We start from the raw sequence: 23,082 nt of genomic DNA, 5'->3' as shown, positions 1-23,082 counted from the left end.
TGTTGCGGAGCACAGGCTCCAGACGCACAGGCTCAGCAATTGTGGCTCACGGGCCTAGTCGCTCCGTGGCATGTGGGATCTTCCCAGACCAGGGCTCGAACCCGTGTCCCCTGCATTGGCAGGCAGATTCTCAACCACTGCGCCACCAGGGAAGCCCCACATAGTGTTTTTGAGAGGAGGTACATACCAACTAAACCTCATAGGCCTCACAGTGTCCTTATACAAGATAAAGGAAGTGGCCCAATGCTAAAAGGCTCTTCTACTCTGTTAGTGCTAAAATTCTACTTCAACTCTACTGTGCCTGTCTAATCACTACCGGCTGCACTTCTGGTGAGCAAGGATCACTTTCAGCAGTAGAAGTGATTTCTTTATGGCCCAAAGTCTAAGTGAAGAGGATTTACTAATACTGATTATATACTCTTGAATGAGCACTTTGCTCATTACATTGTATTGTTTCCCCTTTAGCAACTGTAGTATTTCATAAAAACCCAAAGAAATCACACAGGTCCACCATATTACCAAAAGTTGAAACTAGGTTGCCATTCCTAAGATTTTTTTGCTGGCCAGTAGCAGAGATTACCAAATTCTCTAAACCTGTTTTTAAATAATAAAGGTGCTCTATGTAAAGTGCATGGCCATTGGTGTCTCATGGACCTGTGTATTGACCTCGGTAGTCCCACATCTTTAATGCGGGGCCCTAAAAGTTACTTAACGTCCCTCTCAGGTTTCTCCCCTACAGATGGGAAATAACCGATATTAGTTTGCAATGAGGAAGCTTGCAACTTATTCCTGTCATCTAAGGAATATTAGGGCACCCCTTTGTGCAGCCTGAGTAATGACTCCCCATCTTGGGGAATGAGGAAGGTCCTGGTTTAACCTAAGTTTAGGAATAAAATGATTCATGTCATTTCACACGGGGTGGGGGGGTGAGGGTGGTGGTGAAAGAGCTTAATTGAAATTCAGATTCAATGGCAAGCCTTGTATTAATTTTACAAGAAAAGCAAGGGAATTCCCTGGTGGTCCAGTGGTTAAGACTCTGCACCACCACTCCTGAGGGCGCAGGTTCAATCCCTGGTTGGGGAACAGAGATCCCGCGTGGTGTGGCCAAAAAGAAGAAAAAAAAAAAAAAAAAAGCAGTTTCATAGTTTTGTTATCCTTTTTCAGGCTACTGATGGTCAGTGCCACCATTTTGGCCTCAAGAGAACAAGCTTCAAAGGGCATGCATAACCTGTGACTAAGCCACATCTGTGCAGTAAAAGGAACGATGTTTAGAAAAGATTCATAGGCACCGGTTTCTTCTTACTAAGCAGTTTATTTGTTTTTCGTTCTAACATTGACTTTTTCATAAATATTCATCTCACATCTCCAATAAGGCTCCTTGAGAGCAGTGCCCATATCTAATTTTTATCATGAATTAGCACCTGGTACACAACAGATGCTCATCAAGTATTCTACTACCTCTTTCCTAACAATTTCCCACTGGCCAATGCTTCCCCAAATGTGACAGTTCAAAGGTTTATAGGAAAACAGACCCAGCAGTATCATTTCAAAAGGGAGGTATCTTTCAATTCTTTTGATTATATGGAAGTATAACTGTTGCTTACTACCCTTTAACACATGCTGGCTTTTCTTTCTTACAGATTCAGAAACTTCCAAAGCAACAGTATTTATCTAAAATAAAATGTTTATTCATTTTCCACGGATAGTATCTATGTATGGCAATTTATACTGGTTTTCCATTCATGAGACATCAAATTTTCTTTTTAAATATATTTAAGTAGAAGTAACTCAATTTAAAGAAAAACAAAACCGAAAAAACCCTGAAGTAATGCAGAGGTGGAACACAAATGAGGTAAAACATTGTAAAGGTGATTCACCAAGGACTAAAGATTGGGAAACAATGCCCTAGGCAAAGTGTTCCCATTCTTGAGGGGTAAGTAGGTATGCTTCCAATGGTGCAGGTGTGTCAGATTCATCAGGCCTTTGAGAGTTCACTGACGTGACAGGATCAACATAACATGTTATCAAGATTCTGCTATATCTTGTGAAGGAGGACCACATACCATACACTGTACCACAAAAGCAGAGATCAAAAACTGAAGCCAAAGCAAATTCTTGAAACTTAAAAAAAAATCCTTTATAAAGCAAGATATATCCTAGTACTGAACTGCTCCCAGACCAAAAAATAATAAGGGGGGGGTGGGGTTGGTGGTTGTGGTGGTGCATTCAGCCACTGGCTGTATTTAACAAGCAAAGTGTCACCAAAATCTACTTATCCAACTTTTATTATTCCAACTACAGTGTAAAGAGAGATGTCACAGCCACTTGTGGGAATGTACAACTTCTGCAGCCTTCAAACCAAGGCAGAAAGCCACGCAACTCTGTAAGACAAGCCTGTGAGGTACACTTTTCTGAAGGAAATGGCTGGGTCTCTTCACCAAAATATTATTCCAGCATCATATACCCTAGTACTGCTTATAAACCAAAGAAGAAAGAACAATGCATTATATAACACATCCCCTGAAACAGGGAAAGGAGGATCATTCTGTGGGAATAGCATCTTTGGACTCTGCATCAGTTTGTTCCACTTCGGCTTCTGCAGCAGCTTGGACAGGAGCAGTGATTGTCAAGGTGCTTTCCGACTCTGCTGCCAGGGTTTCCACTTCACCTCCAGCCTCAGCAGCTTCACCTCCAGCCTCTGCTTCAGTGTTGCCCTTCTCAGGTGCCATTCCACAGGGTGCCTCCGCTTCCAGCAGCTCTCCAGGGTGGGGACCACTAGTGGTCTCAGCTGTGTCCGTAAGGCCTTCCCCTTCCGCCAGCATTTCACTACTTTCCGGAGTAGGTGCTCCTTCCCCATCTACTGCCCTCACTGCTGCCGTAATCACCTCAGCTAAGACCTCGGCAGCTACCTCCTCCGGTGTCTCTTCCTTATCCTCACTTCCTAAATTGTCATCTCCTTCTATTTCTGGATCAACGGCTTCACTGGTGAAAGGATCTTCACCCTGGCCAAGAAGAGGAAACACAGGTTAGTGCAGTCTAAAGAACTGTCCAAATGAGACTGAGGCTCAGGTTGCTGGGAGTTTATCTTTTTATAATGGGCAGAGTCAACAAGAGAAACCTTTTAAATCACACCAGGTGAGTCAATCCTACAACTGCTCAGAGCCTACAGACTCAGAAAAGACATCTCAGAAAAGCGTCACCAGTACTATTTTGCACTTATTATTCAAGCATGTAATGGTGAGGAAAGGTTTAAAAAGACCTAGGTTTTCTTAACCCAATTAAAGAAAAAAAAAAAAAGCCTCATTTTAACAGGAGGTTAAGTTAAGGCTCTTTCTTAAGTTTCGATTAAGCACTCAGCCCAGGCATGAAGGTTATCCCCATTTTACAGAGAAGGATATGAGACTTAAAGATCGGAACTTGCCAGGTCACACAGCTATTAAACGTCAGTCAGGCTTCAATCCAAGTGTGCCTCTCTCAGAAGCTGAATTTCTCATGAGCATATGCTAAAACTATGTCTAGTTTAGAAAAAGTAAACTAAACATTATCACTAGCAGATTAGAAAACGTGTTTTAAAATACGCTGTTTAGAGAGTTCCCCGATGGCCTAGTGGTTAGGATTCTGGGCTTTCACTGCCACGGCCCAGGTTCAATCCCTGGTTGGGGAACTGAGATCCCGCAAGCCGCAAGGTGGGACCCAAAACAAAAACAAAGACACTTATTTAGAAGCTTGAGTCTACAGCTGACTCCAGAAACTTTAAGTCTGTTTAAGCCACAAAGTAAACACTGATCAGTTATGGTTCTTAAACCGGTTATTTAGATTCTATCCCTTTATGGTTGAAATGAACTGTCAAACAATGAAGCAGTTAACAACTGAGAGGAGGGCAAACACATCCTAGTCAGGTTATGCTGAATCTTAACTCCCAGCCCCAAATGCTGAAGTCATGGAGCTGAGCACTTAGCAAAATGTGCTTCCCAAGGAGGAACCAGAGACTCTTCTAACCAGACTCGTCTCTAGGGTACCCTCCCCTCTTTGGGATTTTTTATTACTCTGCTCCTGTTACTCCGTAGTATGGCACCACTGGCTCTTCCCTCCCCCTCGTTCCCCATCTCATTGTTGGTTGTCTCTGCCCGCAAAACCTTGTTTTAGCTTCTACCTGGACAAATCATTTACTTTGGTTTGTTGTTTTGTTTTGAAGCATCTCACCAGCGTTTTGCTTGGTATTTTATGGATAGTCAGGGTTTCTCATGGTGAGAGTCAGCACCATCGCACAGATTAATCAAGTAGGACCAAATTCCAGAGTTCCCAGGCAAGCAGTGAGTCTCAGGAAATGCGCAGTTGTGGAATCCCAAGCCCGATACATTGCAACATCTCTCAATTCTTCAAAAGACTCAGAAATGCCAAATACTGCACTCTGGATATAATTCCAAACCCACAGAGTTAGTTCATCCTCCATCTCAAAAGCTTTTCCCATCTACTGGACTCCTAAGCACAAACCTTGAGGTACTTTTCCAGCATCTTCACAATATGTCTGTTGTTCAAAACACTCTTAGCCACATGAAGACTTGTTTTCTTGAACTGTTCAGCAGCCAACTACAAAGGGAATCAAACATGGGCTTTTAAAAATAGCGTGCATAGAGGAGCATGAGAACAAATCAGCCTGGCTACACTGAGTTGCTCTGAGATTAGTCCTATGCAGAGAGACAACTAACATCTTTCTTCACTATGGTAAGTCCCCAAATGCTAGGCTCCAATAATGAAAGAAGGCACTGGAGAGGCACCGGAACTGAGACTGTGAAATAGTGTAGAAAAGTCTGATAATCTCAAAAGACAAAAGCACAGGCACACGATTGATGTATACTATGTGCACAAGCAAGGATGAAATAAGAACATTTACAGATCAGAAGCTATGTGGACTCAGTAGGGGAAAAGGGCAAGCTTTTTCTTTTCAGTTTTTTGAGTTTTATTGACTTTACAAGTAAATTCTAGAGCAAAAGTCTGAATGCTGCAACCATCTGACTGTTCTAGAGCTTGACACATTTATATGATAATCCCATATTTGTACAGTGGTTTTTGGCTGATCTTTAATAATACCAGGAGATGGGTGGGCAGGTAGCTTCAATTTGGTAGTCAGGTAAACCAACGACAGATAGAGATGCTCAACCAGGGCTTGGCGAGCTACAGCCCGCAGACCAAACGTGGCCACACCCATTCCTTTACTTATGGCCTGTGGCTGCTTTTGCCCATCAGCAGCAGACTTGAGGCGTTAGGCAGGCATGAGGCAGAGACCTGATGGCTTGCAAAGCTGAAAATATTTACAATTTGACCCGTTATTTAAAAAAAAAAAAAATTGCCAATGCCTTGAGCTAAACATTTAGCCTCAGGCCCCATCAGCTAATAAGGATCAAACCAGTCCTTAGTCCTGGGTCCCCTAAGCCATTCTGCTCTGAGTGGCCCTCAGCCTCAGCTTATAAGAAATCCAGTTTTTCAGCAACTGGGGAATTTACCCGTGTGGTTTACAGAGAACATTCTCAACCCAGGAGAACTGCAGCTACTGGATTTAGTCAATCTTAAGCAACACATTTTTCTCACATTTTAATAGAAACTGCGGTGCATTTTACAACCACTTGACGAAATGATGGACTTGATGGTATATGGCAAAAGCCCCTAAAGATGTTAGCTTCCCCACAAGAGACAGAAAGTTCTGAACCCCTCCCACTGGCAGCCAGGACTGCCTGCCCCACCCAGCATCAGGGGGGCACTCACCCGGCGGTTGTGATTGTGGTCGACAGAGTGCAGGTGCCGCTGGAGGAGCTGGGGCTGCGCAGGGATCAGCATGTCACAAGCCAGGCAGTGAGCAGCCTCTATTTTCTTGAAGAAGTGCTCCTGGCCAATCCCTGTTGACAAAACCCAAGTCTTGTGGGATTTGGGACAGCATGCAAGTGATGCTTTCTTCCCACTTACTCCCCATCAAGGCCCACATTTTCTCCCTGTAGCCCCTCTCTAAGGATTCAGTTAGGACAGAATCTGAGACAGGCATCACCTGCCCTCCAGAAGGAGTATGGAGACAGACAAATGGCCTCTACACCTGGCAACTTTATACTTAACTTTTCTCATTCTTCTGGTCCTTTCTCTTCATACAAAGAGAAAAAAACATCAGAGTGCTTAATGTCACTCCAATAAGCTGCCTGTAGAGGTGTCATCTACATTAGACCACACTTGAAAGCTTCTTTCCCCTGCTAAGTGCCCCTCCCACTTGTCTTCACGTCACATTCTCAACCACCCCGAGCTGGGCTCTGTGATTTGGAACAGCACACACCCCAGGATCACAACTCACCTTTGAAAGGATCTGGTTTTGGTTTTGTGCTTTCCTTCTCCATCAACTCCTGACGCCGCTTCTCAATTTTCTTATTCCTGTTTACAATGTATTCCTAGAGAGATTGTGAGATGGCACCAAATGAAATGAAGAGAGGGTGACACATGTGGATATTTTTCAACTGCACCAGAGGCAGCCCCCCAAGGGTGACTGCCAAGCCCATGGGGGGCAGTGACAGCCTTATCTCAGCTGCTCCAAGGAAGGGAAGACAGCTATCAGAGCAGGTCCATGGGCAGAATTAGTGGGAACTACAATGACGGGAGCTCTCAGTTGTCCCTCTGACTTGGGAACTTGTACACTGTTAATCTGGAAAAAGAAATCTTGACCAAGTTTAGGCCTCTTATTTCCCTTCCCTTCTCTGTGAGGGATCTGACACTTGCAGGATCACTGGGAAATGCCATGATGGAGGCCAAGCGTGATTTACCTGGAGGAACTCCACTGTCTTGTCGGGCAATTTGGTACTTATAAACCGCAGTGTCTCTTTGTGAAATTTGCTTTGCAGATGCTTCTGGATTTCTTCATCTTCAAAGCTACGAAACTTGCACACGGAACAGGCAAACTGAATCCTGGAGAAGGAAGACAAAAAGAAAAGCAGTGATGCACAGATAACCAACTCATCTCTGCTTAGAACTGAAATGGAAATGGGAAAGCAATTTCTGAATTAAGTCTTCTGACTTGTCACAGGGTGTCAGAGTAGCAGTTAACCCCAAGTTTCCCCACCTTAAGAATAAGAGTACAAACTTGCAAGTATTTCAGGAAAATGATTCACGTAGCACTTTAATACCTTACCACTCTTTTTGGTCCAAAGGCTCACAAGAGAACAGCCAAAGGTGGAGACTTTTCAGAACTGTGAACTCCCTAAGTCTCCAGCCCACTGCTCTGGGGGCCTAGTACCTAACTTCATAGCTTCTCACATGTTTCCTTCTGCAGCCACTCAGAAGATACAAGGCAACCCCATTTAATACAACAGAGGAATTCCCGAAGACCTCACACAATTCAGAACTCACATAACCCATGATCAATTCTCCAATGGGACTCAATGTAAAGACATCACGATCAAGTTCTATGAATGAAAACTGAGGTTTCTTGTGTGCTTTCAAAATCTCACCAAATGCACGCATGCTGTATGGCAAGGGGAGAGCACGCTACAGACCCCCAAACCCCCACAGTGGGGTGCTGCTTCCCTCAGCTCTGCTCCATTTGGGGTGTAATAGCACAGGTCCTGGGGCACTCAGGAGTCCTCCTCTGCCAACTCAAGAGATCTGCTGGCCCCCAACGCCTGCCTTCTGATCTCTGGACAAGTGCCACAAGACACTCTTGCCTTTGCAGATACCCCCAAAAGCGGAGTGAAGAGGGAAATCTCCCAGGCCCTATGTGCAGGACTATCAGGAAGCTACCAAGGAAATACAGGGTTGGTTCCTCCTTCCCTGCTGCATCTTTACCTCCCCCATGACAATTTCTCCAAGTTTCTTTGAGGACCTTCAGTCACTAGGGCAGTCTAAAGATTCCTTTAAAAAAGTCATCTCAGTTCCCATGTGGCATAAAAACAGATCTAATATAGCTGTCATTTTATTCATCTGTTTAAAAACAAGGATTTCAATGAATTCTGTTAACACTTGGAACTCCTACTTTTCAGTTCCTGGCTTTCCAGCCTCTACTGTTAGCTCTTTTGCTAAGCATTTCTTTGCACAGGGAAACCACTACCCCCATTTAAGCCTCAAGGGCAAGGGTTCCCTTTCAAGTCATCAATCAAGAGAGCCCCCAGCTGGGAACGTGAGGGCCACACAGACCCACCAGCAAGAATAAGATTCAGTGTGTTTCCCAAGTTTTGACTCCCATCGACCTGACTAGGATTTCCTGACATACACCTGGAGTCAGATGATCAAACCAGGCCCCCCCTGCATTGTGCAGCGATGACAGATGAGCTCAGGGGAGTCTTGACAGTGCTCACCTCCCACCTCGCCTGCCTCCTCACCTGTCAGCTGCTCGGTCTCTCATCCTGTCTCTCCTCCTTTGCTTCTCCCTCCTCTTCTTCACTTCATCATCCTCATCGTCCTTCTCTCCTGCAACAGAAAAGTCCCTTCGAGACACTCTGAGGAGCTTGCAGAGGAGCTGAGCACCAGGGCCTTGATGGGGCCCACAGTTCGGCCACCATACCCCATGCCCTGCCACGGCCTCCACACATGGCGGGGGCAGGACACCCTGAGGTACCAAAGGGCTGTCAAAGGCTCCCAACAGGGGTGGCCTTTGATGAGAACCCTCAGTAGTTCCCAGGGGAGTCACCTCACTCCCCCCATGGTCTGATAAGGCTGGCATGGGCCAGGGACATGGCCCGCCCATCCCACTCGCACCATGGCCCACCTGCTCTCTCTGTCCTTCCCTATCTTGTTTTTCTAATCCAGCACCCTACGATTGGGTCTTCTCCCAATGTTACTTAAGGAGAGAGAGAAGCAATTCTTCCCAGATAAAGAGGCAGCAGCTGGAAGGCCTCAGAAAATAAAGCAAGCCACTCTACTGCCCTCCGTCCCATCTCTAGGTGGACCATGACAACTGTCCCATTGGCCTCCTCTGAACTAGGGCCTCAGCAGGTCTGACAATCCCTGGTGGCCCGAACTCTATCTTCCACTCACAAAAACCGTCAATCTAGGGCATTCCCAGGAATATGTGGGAAGCAATCCCAGAAATAAAAATGTGAAGAGACCAACTGGTCCTCCGTCCATCCCGTGGGGCCAGTGTGGGAGCTCCTCTGAGAGCTGTGCAGCCCAGAGTCCCAGCATGAGGCGAGGCCAGGCCAGGTCACCGCGGCTCAGGGCCAGGGCCAGACACTGAAAAAAGGTTGGATAAGCATCTGAACTGTAACCCCTACCCCTGATGCCAGTCACGAGACTGTCCCACGAAGATGGCGACCGGCGTGCGCTGCTCAGAAGCCTCTCAAAAGGGCGTGTGGGATTTTTGGCAAGAGGTCACTGCCTGAAACTATTACTGCTGTTTAATAGCAAAGTCATCCCGGGTAGGTAGCAGGACCTGCGCGCAATAAACACGTCACCTTTGCTTTAGCATTTACCCCACTGCATGAGCTGCTAAATGCTCTGTGTGGTCCCATGCTATAAACGTAACTGCCTCAATAAACAGGGCAGGAGGACCTCAGAGGGTTGGCTAAACCTGAACATATAAGAGGAGCATCTAAGCCAGGGGCCTTCGGAATTTATGGGAGCAGAGTCACACAGGAGCCAGCCTGTGATTCTTAGGGGAAACCAGCTATGGACAAACCCATGGGAACAGGAAAAGAAACAAGCGGCTGCTTCTCCACGTCCCCCTGAAGGGCTTAACACTGCTCTGTTCTTGCTGCTTATTTTGGTCTCTTAGGTTTCCCTCGCTCAAACTGGTAAGACATGCTGAGCAGTGACTGCCTCTGGAGGATCTGGGCCTGAGTGTGCCCGACAGTCCCCCCCCCCACCGCCTTCCCGAGCTCCCCACCCAGGCAGGTGTCTGAACTCTGCCCCATGTCGTGCCAGTGTCCCCACCATAGAGGCTGAGAGCATGGCCCTGGCCTGGCAAGCAAGGGAACTGTGGACAGAATGAAGCCCGGGAGAAAACAGTACAGGGACCTGCATTGGCCAAGGGGGGAGCAGAGAAGACAAGCTGGAGGGCGCCTTTTCTTTTCTCTCTTGCATTTCTGAGACTCTCCCTTCCCTACCACTGCGAGCTATTGCAGACACCCAGAGATGAGTTTCCCCCTGCCTCCGCAGCCTGCACTGAGTGAGGCAAACAGACCTGTTTCCAGCAAGTGTTGCTCCAAACACCGAGGCAAAGCCTCGGGGTGACTGGCATGGCCAAGGCCCACCTTGCAGCCATGGCCCCTCTTCTGCCCTGAGCCGCAAGCCCCTCCACCCAGGCCCTGGGCTTGCTCAGAAACCCAGCCCACCTGGGCATTAGGCGGTGAGTGCAAGGTAGCTGGGCAGACACAGGAAAGCTCAAAGGGATGCTGGGTGATGCCTACCTCTCTGCCTCCCGGAGTCGAAGAATTCGTCCTCCTAAAAAGGCACAAAGTCAGACTGTGAGGTGGAATTTCTAGAACTCTCCACAACCAGCCCAGCACCCTGCCACCACCTGGTGGTCGCTGTGTCACCAGGAACACGGCCAAAATGTGTCAGGAGAAGTCCCAGGGCCATGGGATGGAGCCTGAGTGTCCTGTCACTAGTCCTGGTTGCCTTCTGAGATTCTGTGATGATGACTAACTTGCTTTTTTATTAAAGACACAGTCCAGCTTTTAGTTCTTCCTAAAGCTAAAGAACTACCTCTGGCAAGTGCACAGTTCTGCACATGGAAAGACCAAGAGCCCATCCATCAACTGTGTTAAGCAACCCCAATTTGTAGGAAGCTAGTTCCTGCACTCTTTAATGAAAATGGGCTTTATGAAGTTTCCCAGCTACTTGTTTACGTTATAACAAGCCAGGTATAGATAAAAACGACTCATCTAACTGAAAATTGAAACTGAGGCCATTCCTTAGACATTAAGCTAAAGATTAAATCAGCAATCAGCAGATATGCAGAGATTTTCAGACTCAAGATCTAAGCAACCTAGACATGGAACAACAAGACCCTCAGAAAAGTTGAAAATTCATTGTATCCTGCCCCTTCCTCCCCTTCCCCAAACTTGTCTAACCATCAGAAGCACCTGGATGAAGCCTTCATACACCCAGATTTCCAGGCCCTACCCCAGACCTGGATCAGAATTTGCAGGAGGTGGCGAAGGCTTGCTCCCCAGGTGCTTGTGCATGGTCCTGGCTAAGAGCCAGCCTTCAACACCCATCTCCCATGACTGCTTTTGAGAGCTGAATGACAAGGATGCAGCTCAGCACCAGCATAGAGCTGGCAGCAAATGAGTCTTCGGTGCTTGTTTGAAAGCCTCAGCCTGCATAGCCACTGCAGTTACCACGTGTATAGCTAGGCACATCACTGCGAGGACACAGGTATGGCTGGGGAGAGGGCTGGGAAGGTCTTCAAGCAAAGAAGGACTGTTGCAAGTGGAAAACTCTTAGAAACCTAGCTGCAAATCTGATTATTAAATCTATTCATGAGGTAGAGTTGAATCTACCACAGCAGCTGTTTCTGCCTCTTTGTAAGGAAGACACTAAAGTAAGGAAAAAATCCCACACTGGAGACACTGGAGGTTGATCAGTAAAGGCGAACTTACACCCCTGAATTCTTCATCTCCTGACCGGAAGTCACCAGCTCCATCATCTACCAAACACAAAGGAATAGGTAAAGTCAGCACCTCGGCAGCTGGCCCACTCCCTGTTTTCACCTCCCAAACTCACTGTCCAGAGTGACTGCGCTTGTCCTGACTACAGTGGGGACTGTGGGAGTGCGGGTGACACACACCGCCCTTGAGCTCCTGTGTGTCCCCTGTCCAGACAAGCAGGCAGAACACCCAGCATGCAACTGACTCATCTTATACCCGGCTGGGCCTACTGGCCGCAGGGCATACCGTTTTCAGAAAAATCTCCTTCACTGTCAGCCCGGGCTTGTTTGGTGTCTGGCTCATCGTAAATCTGCAACTGCTTCCGTTTCCTGCCCAAGCTATCTGGGCCGCAGCGATCAAACTCTCTCCGCCTAGGCTACAGACAAAAGCATATTCCAATGCGTTGCTTACTCGGACGGTTAACATACCCCAGAGAAATGAAGAACAAAGAGGTTGTAAGATCAGAGAACAAGGACAGAAAAGGTCTTTTCAGAAAACAAAGAAATACAACATGGTTGGACCCCCCCCAACCCCGACCCCAACCAAAACACAAAAATTTTATGCTGAAAGAACCCAGACACAAAAAGCCAAGTATTATACGATTGCATTCACATGAAACGTCCAGAAGAAACAAATCTACAGAGACAGAAAGTACATTAGTGGCTGCCAGGGGCTGGGGGAGAGAACGGGGAATGACTGCTAATAACAGAGGTTTCTTTCTGGGATGATGGAAACGCTCTAAAATGACGTGGTGGTGAAGGATGCACAATTCTGTACGTTTTTACTAAAAGTTGAACTGCATTTTAAAATATGAGTGAATCTTACAGACAAAGCTATTTAAGAAGAAAAGCAAATAAGGCAGATGAGAACTTGGCAAGGGCGTACCCGATCTCTCATCCGGGTCTGTGACCGGCCACATCCGTAGGGCATAGAGCTGTCATAACCACCTGCCCCCTGCATGCCCATCACGCCAAAGTCAGGGGCCATGGACTGGGAGAAGAGGGAAGGTGGAGGCCTGCTGGCGGAGGGGCCTCCTAGGCCCCGCCCACCCACATAGTTCATTTCCGTCCATGGAGCAGAAAGAGGCTCAGAAGAGGCTGCAGGTGGCATGAAGGGGTCGCTGCGCATATAGGTGCCGGGGTTGCTCCGGTCCTGGAAGCGGCCCTGGCCTCGGCCCCGCATGAAGTCATCGAGGGAGCCCCGCTCACGGGCTGGGTCCCGGCAGTCACTGTACTGACCACCAAAGCCACCATTGCGGTCGGGCCCCAGGTCAAAGTCATAGTCGTAGCTGTAGCTGGGGCGGTAGGGATTGTGCTCAGGCAGGCAAGGCCTGGAATCATAGGACTCGAACGACTGGAAGCGGAAGGAGCTGCAAAGAAAGCACAACCCATCACCACACTGTCTGGGCACAACCTCAACGCCTCCTCCAAAGCTGACTTCCCTACATTCAGAACAGCAAAGCCAAACCACCACACATCCCTCCTAAGTGCTCAGAAAATAAAACAGACCAAAATCCCTTTCAAACACTGTTGAAAAGGGGCATGAAGCCCTGGCCACAGGAATGGGGAGAGTCTGCTAGGCGCCTGATGCAGAAATAAGGAGTCTGGCATAGTTTAGCTAACAGTCATGCCCTAAGCCCCACCACTCAAGAAACCAGCAAGTCCTATTACATGCCTCGGCCCCAACAATGGCTCAATTTATCTATCCTACACTCAGGAGGGAGCTGGGGAAGAGCCCTCCCTGGAAGAGCAGGTGCCCACTCCCGTCCACACAAAGCTGGGCATGCGGGATCCCCCGGGAAGGGCTCAGGTCTATAATCACCTCTCCCGGTCCTGCATGCCCTCCCCATTGCCGCTGCTCCCGCCCCTGCCTCCTTCCTTGGACATCATGTCCAAACGCTGGTTGATCTTGGCAATGAGGGAGTCGGAATTGTCGGTGCACGGCTCTGGGCCATAAGAAGCCATATGCATGGCAGGGCCCCCAGGTGCCAGGCCATCACTGGCCTTGGTGGCCTCCCATGAGGCTGGGCCGTAGCTGTAGGTTGCTCCTGTGGTGACGCTGGTGTTCTGGGCACCATAATAATTGTAGTTTTCATAACCTGACAGAGAGGAGAAAAACTAAATCAGATCTCAGCAGCCACAAGGCCAGTCCATGGTGGACAAGTCTGGGGAGGAGCACCCACTGCCCACGGAGAAGGAAAAGGGTCACGGGTCCAAGTGCTTCTGGCATTACCCCAACACTGCACAAGTCATCTGCCAAGAGGCAGCAGGAGGAGGGCAGGGGCACGGCCTCAACTCTGAGCAGTGGGTTTTCTATACCAGATCCTAAGACTTGCTTCTCATCCAAAGCGAGAGAGCCCAGGAGGCAGCAGCTGGACCACTGACAGACCCACCAAAGAGCTGCTGCTCCCAGAATACAACCACAACTCTCCCCACCCCCCATCTCCAGCAAGTTCCCCTGGAGGCCTGCCCCCCAGCCCTCCTCAACACCTCAGGCCCAGTCTGTTGAGCCTTCAGAACAGCTGTGAGCACATCTAGGAGGGGTGATGGGGATCCCTGCACCCCAGCCTCTCTAGGTAGCTGATCGGAGGCCCACTCACCCACCCACGGACCCCCCAGAAGGGCCTACCTTGCCAACTGGCCACACCAGTTCCATATGCACCTTAGAAGAAACAAAAACATACAAGAGTTTTGTTTGCAAAACAAAGGCATCTGAGACACATCCCCTCCCCCCACCACAGCCGGGACGCTGAAGGACAGTTGTCACCTCATCCACTATGCACAGGCCAGGGCTGAGGGTGGCTATGTCAGTGCTCCAGGAGGCACCCTTGGCTGCCCATTATGGCCAGGAAAGGCTGCAGTCCACTAGCTGTAAAACTCGTTTCCTACAGAGCACTCAGCAGAGCACAGTCAGGGCTTCTCTCCTAGGCAAGCCTGATCTCCTCCATTAGGGCAACAGAAAGGACACAGCAGCCTTTTTCCAGGAAGCTTGTCCGGCGTGGGCCACCAGCCAAGAGGCCGCCCAGGCCAGGTCCCTAGGTAGAGAGCCCTTCTAAAGTGCCAGTTCTCACCAGGAGCCAGAACTAAAGGCACCGCCAACAGCACGGAGAGTGCACTGATGGAAAATCATGTCCCTAACTCAACTGAGCAAGGGGTCGTCATGTGCCTGAATAACACAGAAGACCTCCACCTGGGAAACTCGGTGATGGGCAGAAAAGTCACCCTGCTCCCAGTGGCGCTACGGCCAAGCTCCAGGCTCAGAAAACAAAGTAAACCCTTATCCCATCCCCTGGAACAGATGCTGGCAAAAAGGAGAAAACCTCGCCCACCAAAGAGCACATTCTGGTACTTCAAACACACTCAGCACCATGATATAGACTCACAAGCAGGGTCAGCAAACGGGCCAAATCTAGTCCATAGCCCAGTTTTTGTAGGGCCTGCAAGCTAAGAATGAGTTTTATGTTTTTAAATGGTCAGGAAAGAAAAAAAAACATAATCAAAGAATACTTCATGACATACGAATTTTGACAAAAGACACATTATTTATACATTTGTCAAAACTCATAGAACCGTATAACAGAGTAAACGTTAATATAAACTCTAGGCTATAGTTAATAACAATACATCAACATTGGCTTATAAATTGTAACATATAAGGGAACTGTACTGGGGTGAAGGTAGGGGGACTGTATGGAATTCTATGTACTATCTGCTCAATCCTATAAATCTAAAGCTACTAAAAAATAAAGTCTATTAATTATAAAAATCTTTAGTTATACCCTCGGGTATTTACTTAGAATTAAACAACAAAAGTTGTTTAAAAAAAAGACTATTCCACAACACATGAAAATCATACGATATGCAAATTCCAGTGTCTTTAAGTAAATATTATCGGCACACAGTCCTACCTACTTGTTTATAAACTGTCTATGGTGGCTTTTGCACTACAGAGACCATGTAGCCTGCAAAGCCCCCCAAAATTTACTCTCCGGCCCTTTACAAAAAAGGTTTCCTGGTCCCAGCTATGTCACGCTGGTGCTGGGGGGTGGGCAGCCCATGCCTCCCTGAAAAGCAGGTCCATCCCACTTACCCTGGGTGTTGGTAGGTCCAGCACTCCATGCCCCATAGCCTGTGAACAGAAGACCTGTGAGTTAGGGTCATATTTGTCATACCACAGAACAAGTGCTTTTGAGATGCTCTGAGGAACATAAAGGAATCTCCTTGAAGGAGTTCAGTGCCAGCCTTACAAGAAGGCAACACAACCACAACAATGTCTCCTTAAAAGTCACCCCACAGCTGGGTTTTGCATTATCACACTCCACCTGCCTGAGGTCAAAGCAGAAAAAAGAGGAGGTGGATGGGCTTCCGGGACAATTCTGTCCATTGCCTGATGAGGGACCTTGACCTAAGCCTCAACCCGCAGCTGAGGAAGACACAGAACCAGCCACCAGCTAGCTCATCATTAGGACACAGTCCCGCCCCACAGCACCCCCCCCTCCGCCAAGCAGCCATAAGTACCCCACAACTGAGAACAAACTTCAAAAATTTGGAGACAACAGCTGTGCCTCTCTAGGCCTCGCTTCTGTGTGACTTTGAACCGTCCAATGCTCCGCTGGGCCTTGAAGTCCCAGGGCTTCAGCCTGGCCCTAAGGCATCAGATGGCATTCCTCTCTATGGTGGCTCCCTCTGCCCCTCCAGACAGTCCCATGATAGCATCTGTCTGGCCCCACTTCATCTGTGTCCCTGGAGCCTGGCACAGAGCTGGGCACGGGCAACCATTCATACCTGTCAAACGACTTCACCTTTACAAAGCCTCCTCTCTCTCAAATACATCCTTTCTCTCCTACCAGGATAACCCAAACCACTGAGTGCCTACTGTATGCCGACACATGACGGGCACTCAGCACACATTAGCTGGTGACCCCGAATGCCATTCAGAGACGATGTGGGAGCTAAGGCTTAGAGGTTAGGGGACTTGATCCGAAGTCACGATGCTGAAGATTACGATCTCCCCGTGTCACACAGCTTTCCACATCTGTGCAGCAGAAAGGCAGAGTAGTAATTCTAACAGCAACTGACCAACTGTGGGGCACTGGTCTAACTAAGGGGCATGTGGTATTCACATAACCTCACAATGACCCTTGAGATAGGTACTATTTACTCTGTTGTACACAGAGGCTCCAGAGGATAAGTCACTTGCCCAAGAACATGGAGCTGAGGAGCAGAAGAACAATGACCTGGACCCAGATCGAGGTGCCTCCTATGGCCAAAGAGTAACTCTTAAGCCTCAACAAATCTTAGGAAATAACTCTAGATGGAAAAGCTACAGAAGGATTCAGGGAGGCCGCTGCATCTAAACCGAGTCTGAAAAGGTTTTTAGTAGGTAGGAAGATGGGCAGGGGGTGACCTCTCCAAACTAAGGGCATGCATAACACAGGATTACTACTAGCTGAAAAATCTGGTAGGGAGGCAGGTAAAGAAGAGTGAGATCCAGTCACACTGCAGAAAAGACAGGAGTACCAGGTAGAGCCACAAGCACACCATGCACCTCAGGACCTCTCTGCTTCTCTGCAATTCCTGCTGCTGGCCTCCTGCTAATTCTGCCACCTTTCAAAACATGCGCCTTCGCTGCGGCAGCCAAGATCAGATCGCTTGCTTCTCGAACCTCATATACCTGAATAGGGATCTGCGCCGGGTCAAGCCCAACCCTGCATATTCCAACTGTTCCCTGCGGGCAAACGCGGCTTCCAGCAAAGAGCAAAGGCCTCCCAGAAGGCTCAGATTCCAAAGACTGAGAGCAGATCGCCCGAGAAGGTCCGTCCTGCCGCAGGCCCTGAAACCCAAGTGGGTAAGGGCACGTTCCCTCTCACACAACCCCTCTGGCGTCTCCAGGCCACCACAAAGGACTGCCTTAAGGAAAGCCCCCAATCTGTCACGACCCCAGAGCTCATCGGGTTTCCGAGCTTTGACCAAGATACCCCGCATCTGACCCTCAATGTGTCGTTCCAGATCTGCACGAGCTAGGTCCGCGGTAGGCGCCCAGTGAGGCTAACCACTGCAGAGGCCGCACTAGGCCCCGCTGCTCTGCACCGCGGGCCTGGCGGGGTCCAAACCTGCGCCGCCCATACGGCTTCCGGGACCGGCGCCCCAGGTCACGTGTGCCGCGCGCAGGCCCCAGCCAAGCCCCGCAGGTCTCGGACAGGCCCGACGGCCCGGAAAGAGGCAGCGGTTCCGCCTTGGCCCCCGACCGAAGACCCCGCGCCCCACAAACTCGCGCCATAGCTCCGCCCCCCGGCGCCGCCATTTTGTGGCGTCTTCCAAAAGGGACAGCAAGCCTGCTAGCGGCGAGGATCCGCAGGGCCCGGCCCACCCCGCCGGGGTTAAAGAACCGAAACTGCCCCAACCGCCTGAGGCGCCCCCCGAAGCCCGCCGCAGCGTCGGCACGCCGAAATCAGCCAATTTCCTCAGGCCCTGTCGGCCAATCCGCACGCAGCGCCCCGGGAGCGACGGGGCCGAGATCCAATAAGCTGCGCGCGCGCGCCCCAGCCGCCTCGCCGCAGGGCCGGACTGCGGTAACCGCGCTCCGGTGTACTCCCCGGCCCGCAGCCCTCTGCGCGGCGGCGGCCCTGCCGCCCGGGCACCACCTGCCGGTCCCACCCCGCACTGGGTCGCCGACACTAACCTCCATAGCCCTGCTCCATGTCTTCAGCTCGGCCCGCCAGCAGCTCCTTTTTCTAAGCTACCACAGGACGCATGCGCTCAACGCACTTCCTGCCGTCCTCTACTGGTAGACCAGACCCATGTGTCACCCCTTCCACGCGCTACCATTGGCTGGAGTTCACAGCTGGACCGCCCTTACCACCCCAGCTGGCCTTCCGGTTGTTGTGGATCGGTGTTCATAGCACCCTGGGAGTTTTGGTCCGGACGGCGGTGCCTCGCTGCTCGCAGGCGTATCCCTTCTTCTCCTCCCCGCCAGTGCGCAGGCGCAACCCACCCTTCCCGGGCCCCACCCGCAGGCACACACAGCCCAGCGGCTAGTTCCCGACACCCGCCCACGGGGACCGCGCCGCACATAGACAAAAGAGAAAGAGGTGAGATGGGAAGAACTTTATTAGACTCGGCTTCCAGCCTCGGCCACGCGGGCCCCGCCCGCCCCGGGCCCGGGTCATGGTGCGCCCCCCCCGCCCTCCTCGTCGTCGTCATCAGCCTCCACGTCCAGGCCCGGGATGCCTCGGATCTGGCGCTCCAGCGCACCGCCCAGTAGTGGCACGGCCGCCTCCTCGTCCTCCTCGGGGGGCGGCGGTGGGGGTGGGGACGCGGCCCCGGGGGCCGGCTCCGGGGGCACTGGGGGCTGCGCCGGCGCGCCCTCTGCACCCTCCGCGACCCCTGCCGCTTCGACCAGCGCCCCCTCATCCAGGGCACTGCCCTCGGCCTCCTCCTGTTCCTTCTCCTCCTCCGGGCTGTCGGTGAAAGGGTTCTCGCCCTGCGGAGAGGGGCGTGATACTGAAAAAAGGGAGGACCCGCGGGGCTGGGGACGGGGCCGGCATGCCAGAGGCGTGCAGCTCACCTTCAGATAGAGCTCCAGCTTCTTGCTGATTAGCTTGTTGTTGAGGATGCTGCGAGCCACCATGAGCGAGGACTTCTTAGACTGCTCCATCATGAGCTGCGGGCAAGGCAGGCAGGGCTGCAGAGGCTGCCCCAGGTATCCAAAAGCCCCCCACCCCACCCCGCCGGATCGGGCAGAGACCACTCACACCCGCACACCTCTCCACCTCCACCTCGGGGCCCAGCACCGCCAATGACTACTACCAAATTGCGTAGTTCTGTAAGCGCACCCTTGGGTACAAGCGTGGGTCCACTCTGCAAGCATGGAGCCACGACCCGATTTGATCTTTGCTCAAATGCTCCATCTTTACATACCATACTTACTGTATGTAACTGATTACAGACATGTCTTTACAGCTGTACTGCAGAAATCTGATTTGCTTACTTAAAAATTATAAGCAGTGAAGAAATAAAAAAACCTACTAAAAACCAAATGTGCAACTCCTAACAAGGGGGCAAATGCCCTAAAATGCACGGAACTCTTTAGGATAAACAGGAAGGATATAAAAGCAGGAATACGAATGTCAAACAGTATATTTTAGTGATACACATCCTTTTAATCCATAGGATTCCCAGGAGGAAGAATTATACCCCCAAATGTAAAGGTTGAAAAAAGAGACACTTATACTCTGTTGGTGAGAGGCTCAACTGTTTATTTTCTGGAAATCAGTTTGATAGAATGTATCAAAAGTAAAAATTTCTCAGTAATTCCTTCCCGGAGTCTAGCCTAAGTTTAAAATTGGAAACATGCATGCACACTGGTTGCAGTAGTGAAAAATTGGAAAGCACCTTAACGTTCTTCAGTGGAGAAGTGGTTAAGTAAATCAGACATTCAAAAGAACACCATGAGGTCCTTAAAGTAGGGCTCATCTCTCCCCTGGCATAAGAAAGATGTGTGACGGGACAGTGTGCATAGCATGCCAGAGCCTTTCCCTCTGGGAGGATTTATACCAAAATGCTACATGATTTTCTCGGTGGTGAGAATGAAGGCAACTCTTACTTACATCATTAATGCAAGTAATGGTAATGCAAGTATAAAGCCATAAACAGGAAAAACAGGTAAAGCTATTTTTGGAGGGGTGGGGAAGCTGATCTCCAGGACCTTTACTCTACCCTAGCCACTCTATTATAACATTTCAGAAAATCATCTCACTTTCTGTTTCTACTCCCTTTCCCCACCTTCATCTTTTTTTCCTTACATATTTTTCTCTACTACTTGGGGAAAATATTAATAGCCCTCATGCATGCTGAAAATGAAACAAGTTAAAGATACACAAAAGAAAACTGCCTACATATTGGTTTGTCCTGGTGGGGAATAAAAGGGATAATTGGTTCCAGTCACAGGTGTAGTTGTGGGTACTTTAAGGTTTGGCACACTTACAAGGCTGTAGTAGAAATAGATATCCCATGGATATTACACGTTAAACTATGTGTTATCTGCAGAACACCCAGTCTCAATGTGCACACCGCTGACTACAGCTACAGAAGCGTTCCTTTAGTTGTGACCCAATTTACTCTGGATAAGAGCAAAAACGGTTCACACTCCATTATTTATAAAGTTACCTGCTGTTTGCTTTCAGTATTTTTGCTACACTCATTATATTTGCATTTAAATGTTTTAGGCAACTTAAGAACGAATGTACACGATGCAGTAAAAATGAATTGCTTGGGCTTCCCTGGTGGCGCAGTGGTTAAGAATCCACCTGCCAATGCAGGGGACATGGGTTTGAGCCCTGGTCCGGGAAGATCCCACATGCCGCAGAGCAACTAAGCCCATGCACCCCAACTACTGAGCCTGCGCTCTAGAGCCCGTGAGCCACAACTACTGAAGCCCATGAGCCTAGAGCCCGTGTTCCACAACAAGAGAAGCCAACGCAATGAGAAGCCCACGCACCGCAACGAAGAGCAGCCCCTGCTCGCCGCAACCAGAGAAAGCCCGCGTGCAGCAACGAAGACCCAACACAGCCAAAAATAAATAAATAAAAATTAAAAAAAAAGAATTGCTTGATATCCATTACTTCATGTATATCAAGCACAGCAGTAAAACAAAAAACCCATATATTTAATTTTTTCTTAGTTTTTTTTTTTTGCTTTTGTGATTTTTTTTGCTGCTTGACTAACATGCACGTGCTGTAAAAATAGTTAACATGGAACTAACTTGAGATGATGGCTTTGTTTAATGTCTTATGAAATTTTCATGAACAATTCAAGCATAATTGTTAAGAGCACGTGTATTAAGTTCATGTTAAGCGGAATAAAAGTTTTATGAACAGAAAAAAAAAAAAGATGCACAATTAGGATACTATTCTCACTCGCCAATACATTATCCTCCTCCCTTTAGGTGCACAGATGGACACACCAGAATGTCTCCCAACTGAGGCACACTTACAATGTTTTCAGATTTTTGCTACAACAACCACATACCACATACTAGCAGACCTTATAAGAAATACCAAAGGAGGTTCTTCAAGCAGAAAGGAAGTGATCCCAGACAATAATGCAAATCCACATGAAAGAACAATAAAGGTAATTATGTAATTACAAAAAACACTACAAATGCAATATGTTTTCCTGTCTTCTCAACTGGTTTAAAAAGGAGTTGTATAAAACTATACATATATTTAAATCTTAAAAATATATACAGTTCTAAATATATATAAATAATTGTATTGTTTGGCCTGTAACAGAGAAATGTAATATATTTGCCAATAATGGCACAAAGAAGGTTGGGGGAGTAAAACTGTATTGGGCTAATAAGGAAATGACTATAGATGGTAACTTCAATCCACAGGAAGAATTCAAATGAAGAGAACCAGTAATAAGCAATAAGAAGGCCAATATGGGGGCTTCCCTGGTGGCGCAGTGGTTGAGAATCTGCCTGCCAATGCAGGGGACATGGATTCGAGCCCTGGTCTGGGAAGATCCCATATGCCACGGAGCAACTAGGCCCGTGAGCCACAATTACTGAGCCTGCGCCTCTGGAGCCTGTGCTCCACAACAAGAGAGGCCGCGATAATGAGAGGCCCGCGCACCGCGATGAAGAGTGGCCCCCACTTGCCACAACTAGAGAAAGCCCTAGCACAGAAATGAAGACCCAACACAGCCATAAATAAATAAATAAATAAATAAATAAAATAAACCCAAAGTTTAAAAAAAAAAAAAAGGCCAACGTAGGGGCTTCCCTGGTGGCGCAGTGGTTGAGAATCTGCCTGCCAATGCAGGGGACACGGGTTCGAGCCCTGGTCTGGGAAGATCCCACATGCCGCGGAGCAACTGGGCCCGTGAGCCACAATTACTGAGCCTCCGCGTCTGGAGCCTGTGCTCCGCAACAAGAGAGGCCGTGATAGTGAGAGGCCCGCGCACCGCGATGAAGAGTGGCCCCCGCTTGCCACAACTAGAGAAAGCCCTCACACAGAAACGAAGACCCAACACAGCCATAAATAAAATAAATAAAATTTAAAAAAAGAAAAAAGAAAATGCTCCCTATTAAAAAAAAAAAAAAAAGGCCAATGTAACAAAAACTAGAAATATGTAACTGCTCTCCTTTCTTCTGTCAGCTTCCTTAAAAGACAAATTATATAAAGTAATAATTACATTGTATTACATTATTGGGTTTGTACCACATGCAGATGTACTACTTTACATAACAAAAACCTCCTATGTAGAGAGGTACATAAGAGTAACTTAGTCTCACTGAAATTAAGTTATTGTATCTAAAGGAAAACTTAAAAAGTTAATATGTATAAGGTAAGGCCTAGAGAAACCACTAAGAAAATAATGCCCCAAAATGCAGTGCAAAAAAATGATTAAAGAAAATTAAATGTTATACTAAAGAAATACTTAATACAAAGAAAGCAGTA

At 48.7% G+C, this 23,082-nt stretch overlaps 2 protein-coding genes across 3 annotated transcripts in view; both read right to left on the bottom strand.

Annotated features, from left to right (window-relative positions):
• Positions 1-1,304: 1,304 nt before the first annotated feature.
• AKAP8 (A-kinase anchoring protein 8) lies at positions 1,305-18,367 on the bottom strand. Its single transcript, XM_061190123.1, has 14 exons — positions 18,300-18,367; positions 15,708-15,746; positions 14,247-14,279; positions 13,440-13,716; positions 12,504-12,987; positions 11,865-11,994; positions 11,571-11,617; positions 10,374-10,407; positions 8,349-8,436; positions 6,798-6,939; positions 6,335-6,428; positions 5,764-5,894; positions 4,495-4,590; positions 1,305-3,002 (listed from the first exon to the last, which is right to left on the bottom strand). Exons 1-14 carry the CDS (start codon positions 18,316-18,318, stop codon positions 2,541-2,543), a joined length of 2,076 nt encoding a protein of 691 aa, XP_061046106.1. The 5' UTR covers positions 18,319-18,367; the 3' UTR covers positions 1,305-2,540.
• Positions 18,368-18,709: 342 nt separating this feature from the next.
• Positions 18,710-23,082, bottom strand: part of AKAP8L (A-kinase anchoring protein 8 like) — a 29,421-nt gene continuing 25,048 nt past the window's right edge. For both annotated transcript variants that reach the window (XM_061190120.1, XM_061190121.1), the window contains 2 exons: positions 19,185-19,280; positions 18,710-19,100 (listed from right to left, as the gene is read on the bottom strand). In XM_061190120.1, the coding sequence (XP_061046103.1) occupies positions 18,783-19,100; positions 19,185-19,280 (414 nt within the window). In that variant the 3' untranslated portion in view covers positions 18,710-18,782. The remainder of the gene's footprint in view (positions 19,101-19,184; positions 19,281-23,082) is intronic.

The sequence above is a fragment of the Eubalaena glacialis genome, chromosome 4, assembly GCF_028564815.1.
Source record: "Eubalaena glacialis isolate mEubGla1 chromosome 4, mEubGla1.1.hap2.+ XY, whole genome shotgun sequence".
In the NCBI taxonomy this organism is placed as follows: domain Eukaryota; kingdom Metazoa; phylum Chordata; class Mammalia; order Artiodactyla; family Balaenidae; genus Eubalaena; species Eubalaena glacialis.
This window is presented reverse-complemented; position numbering and strand designations above follow the sequence as displayed.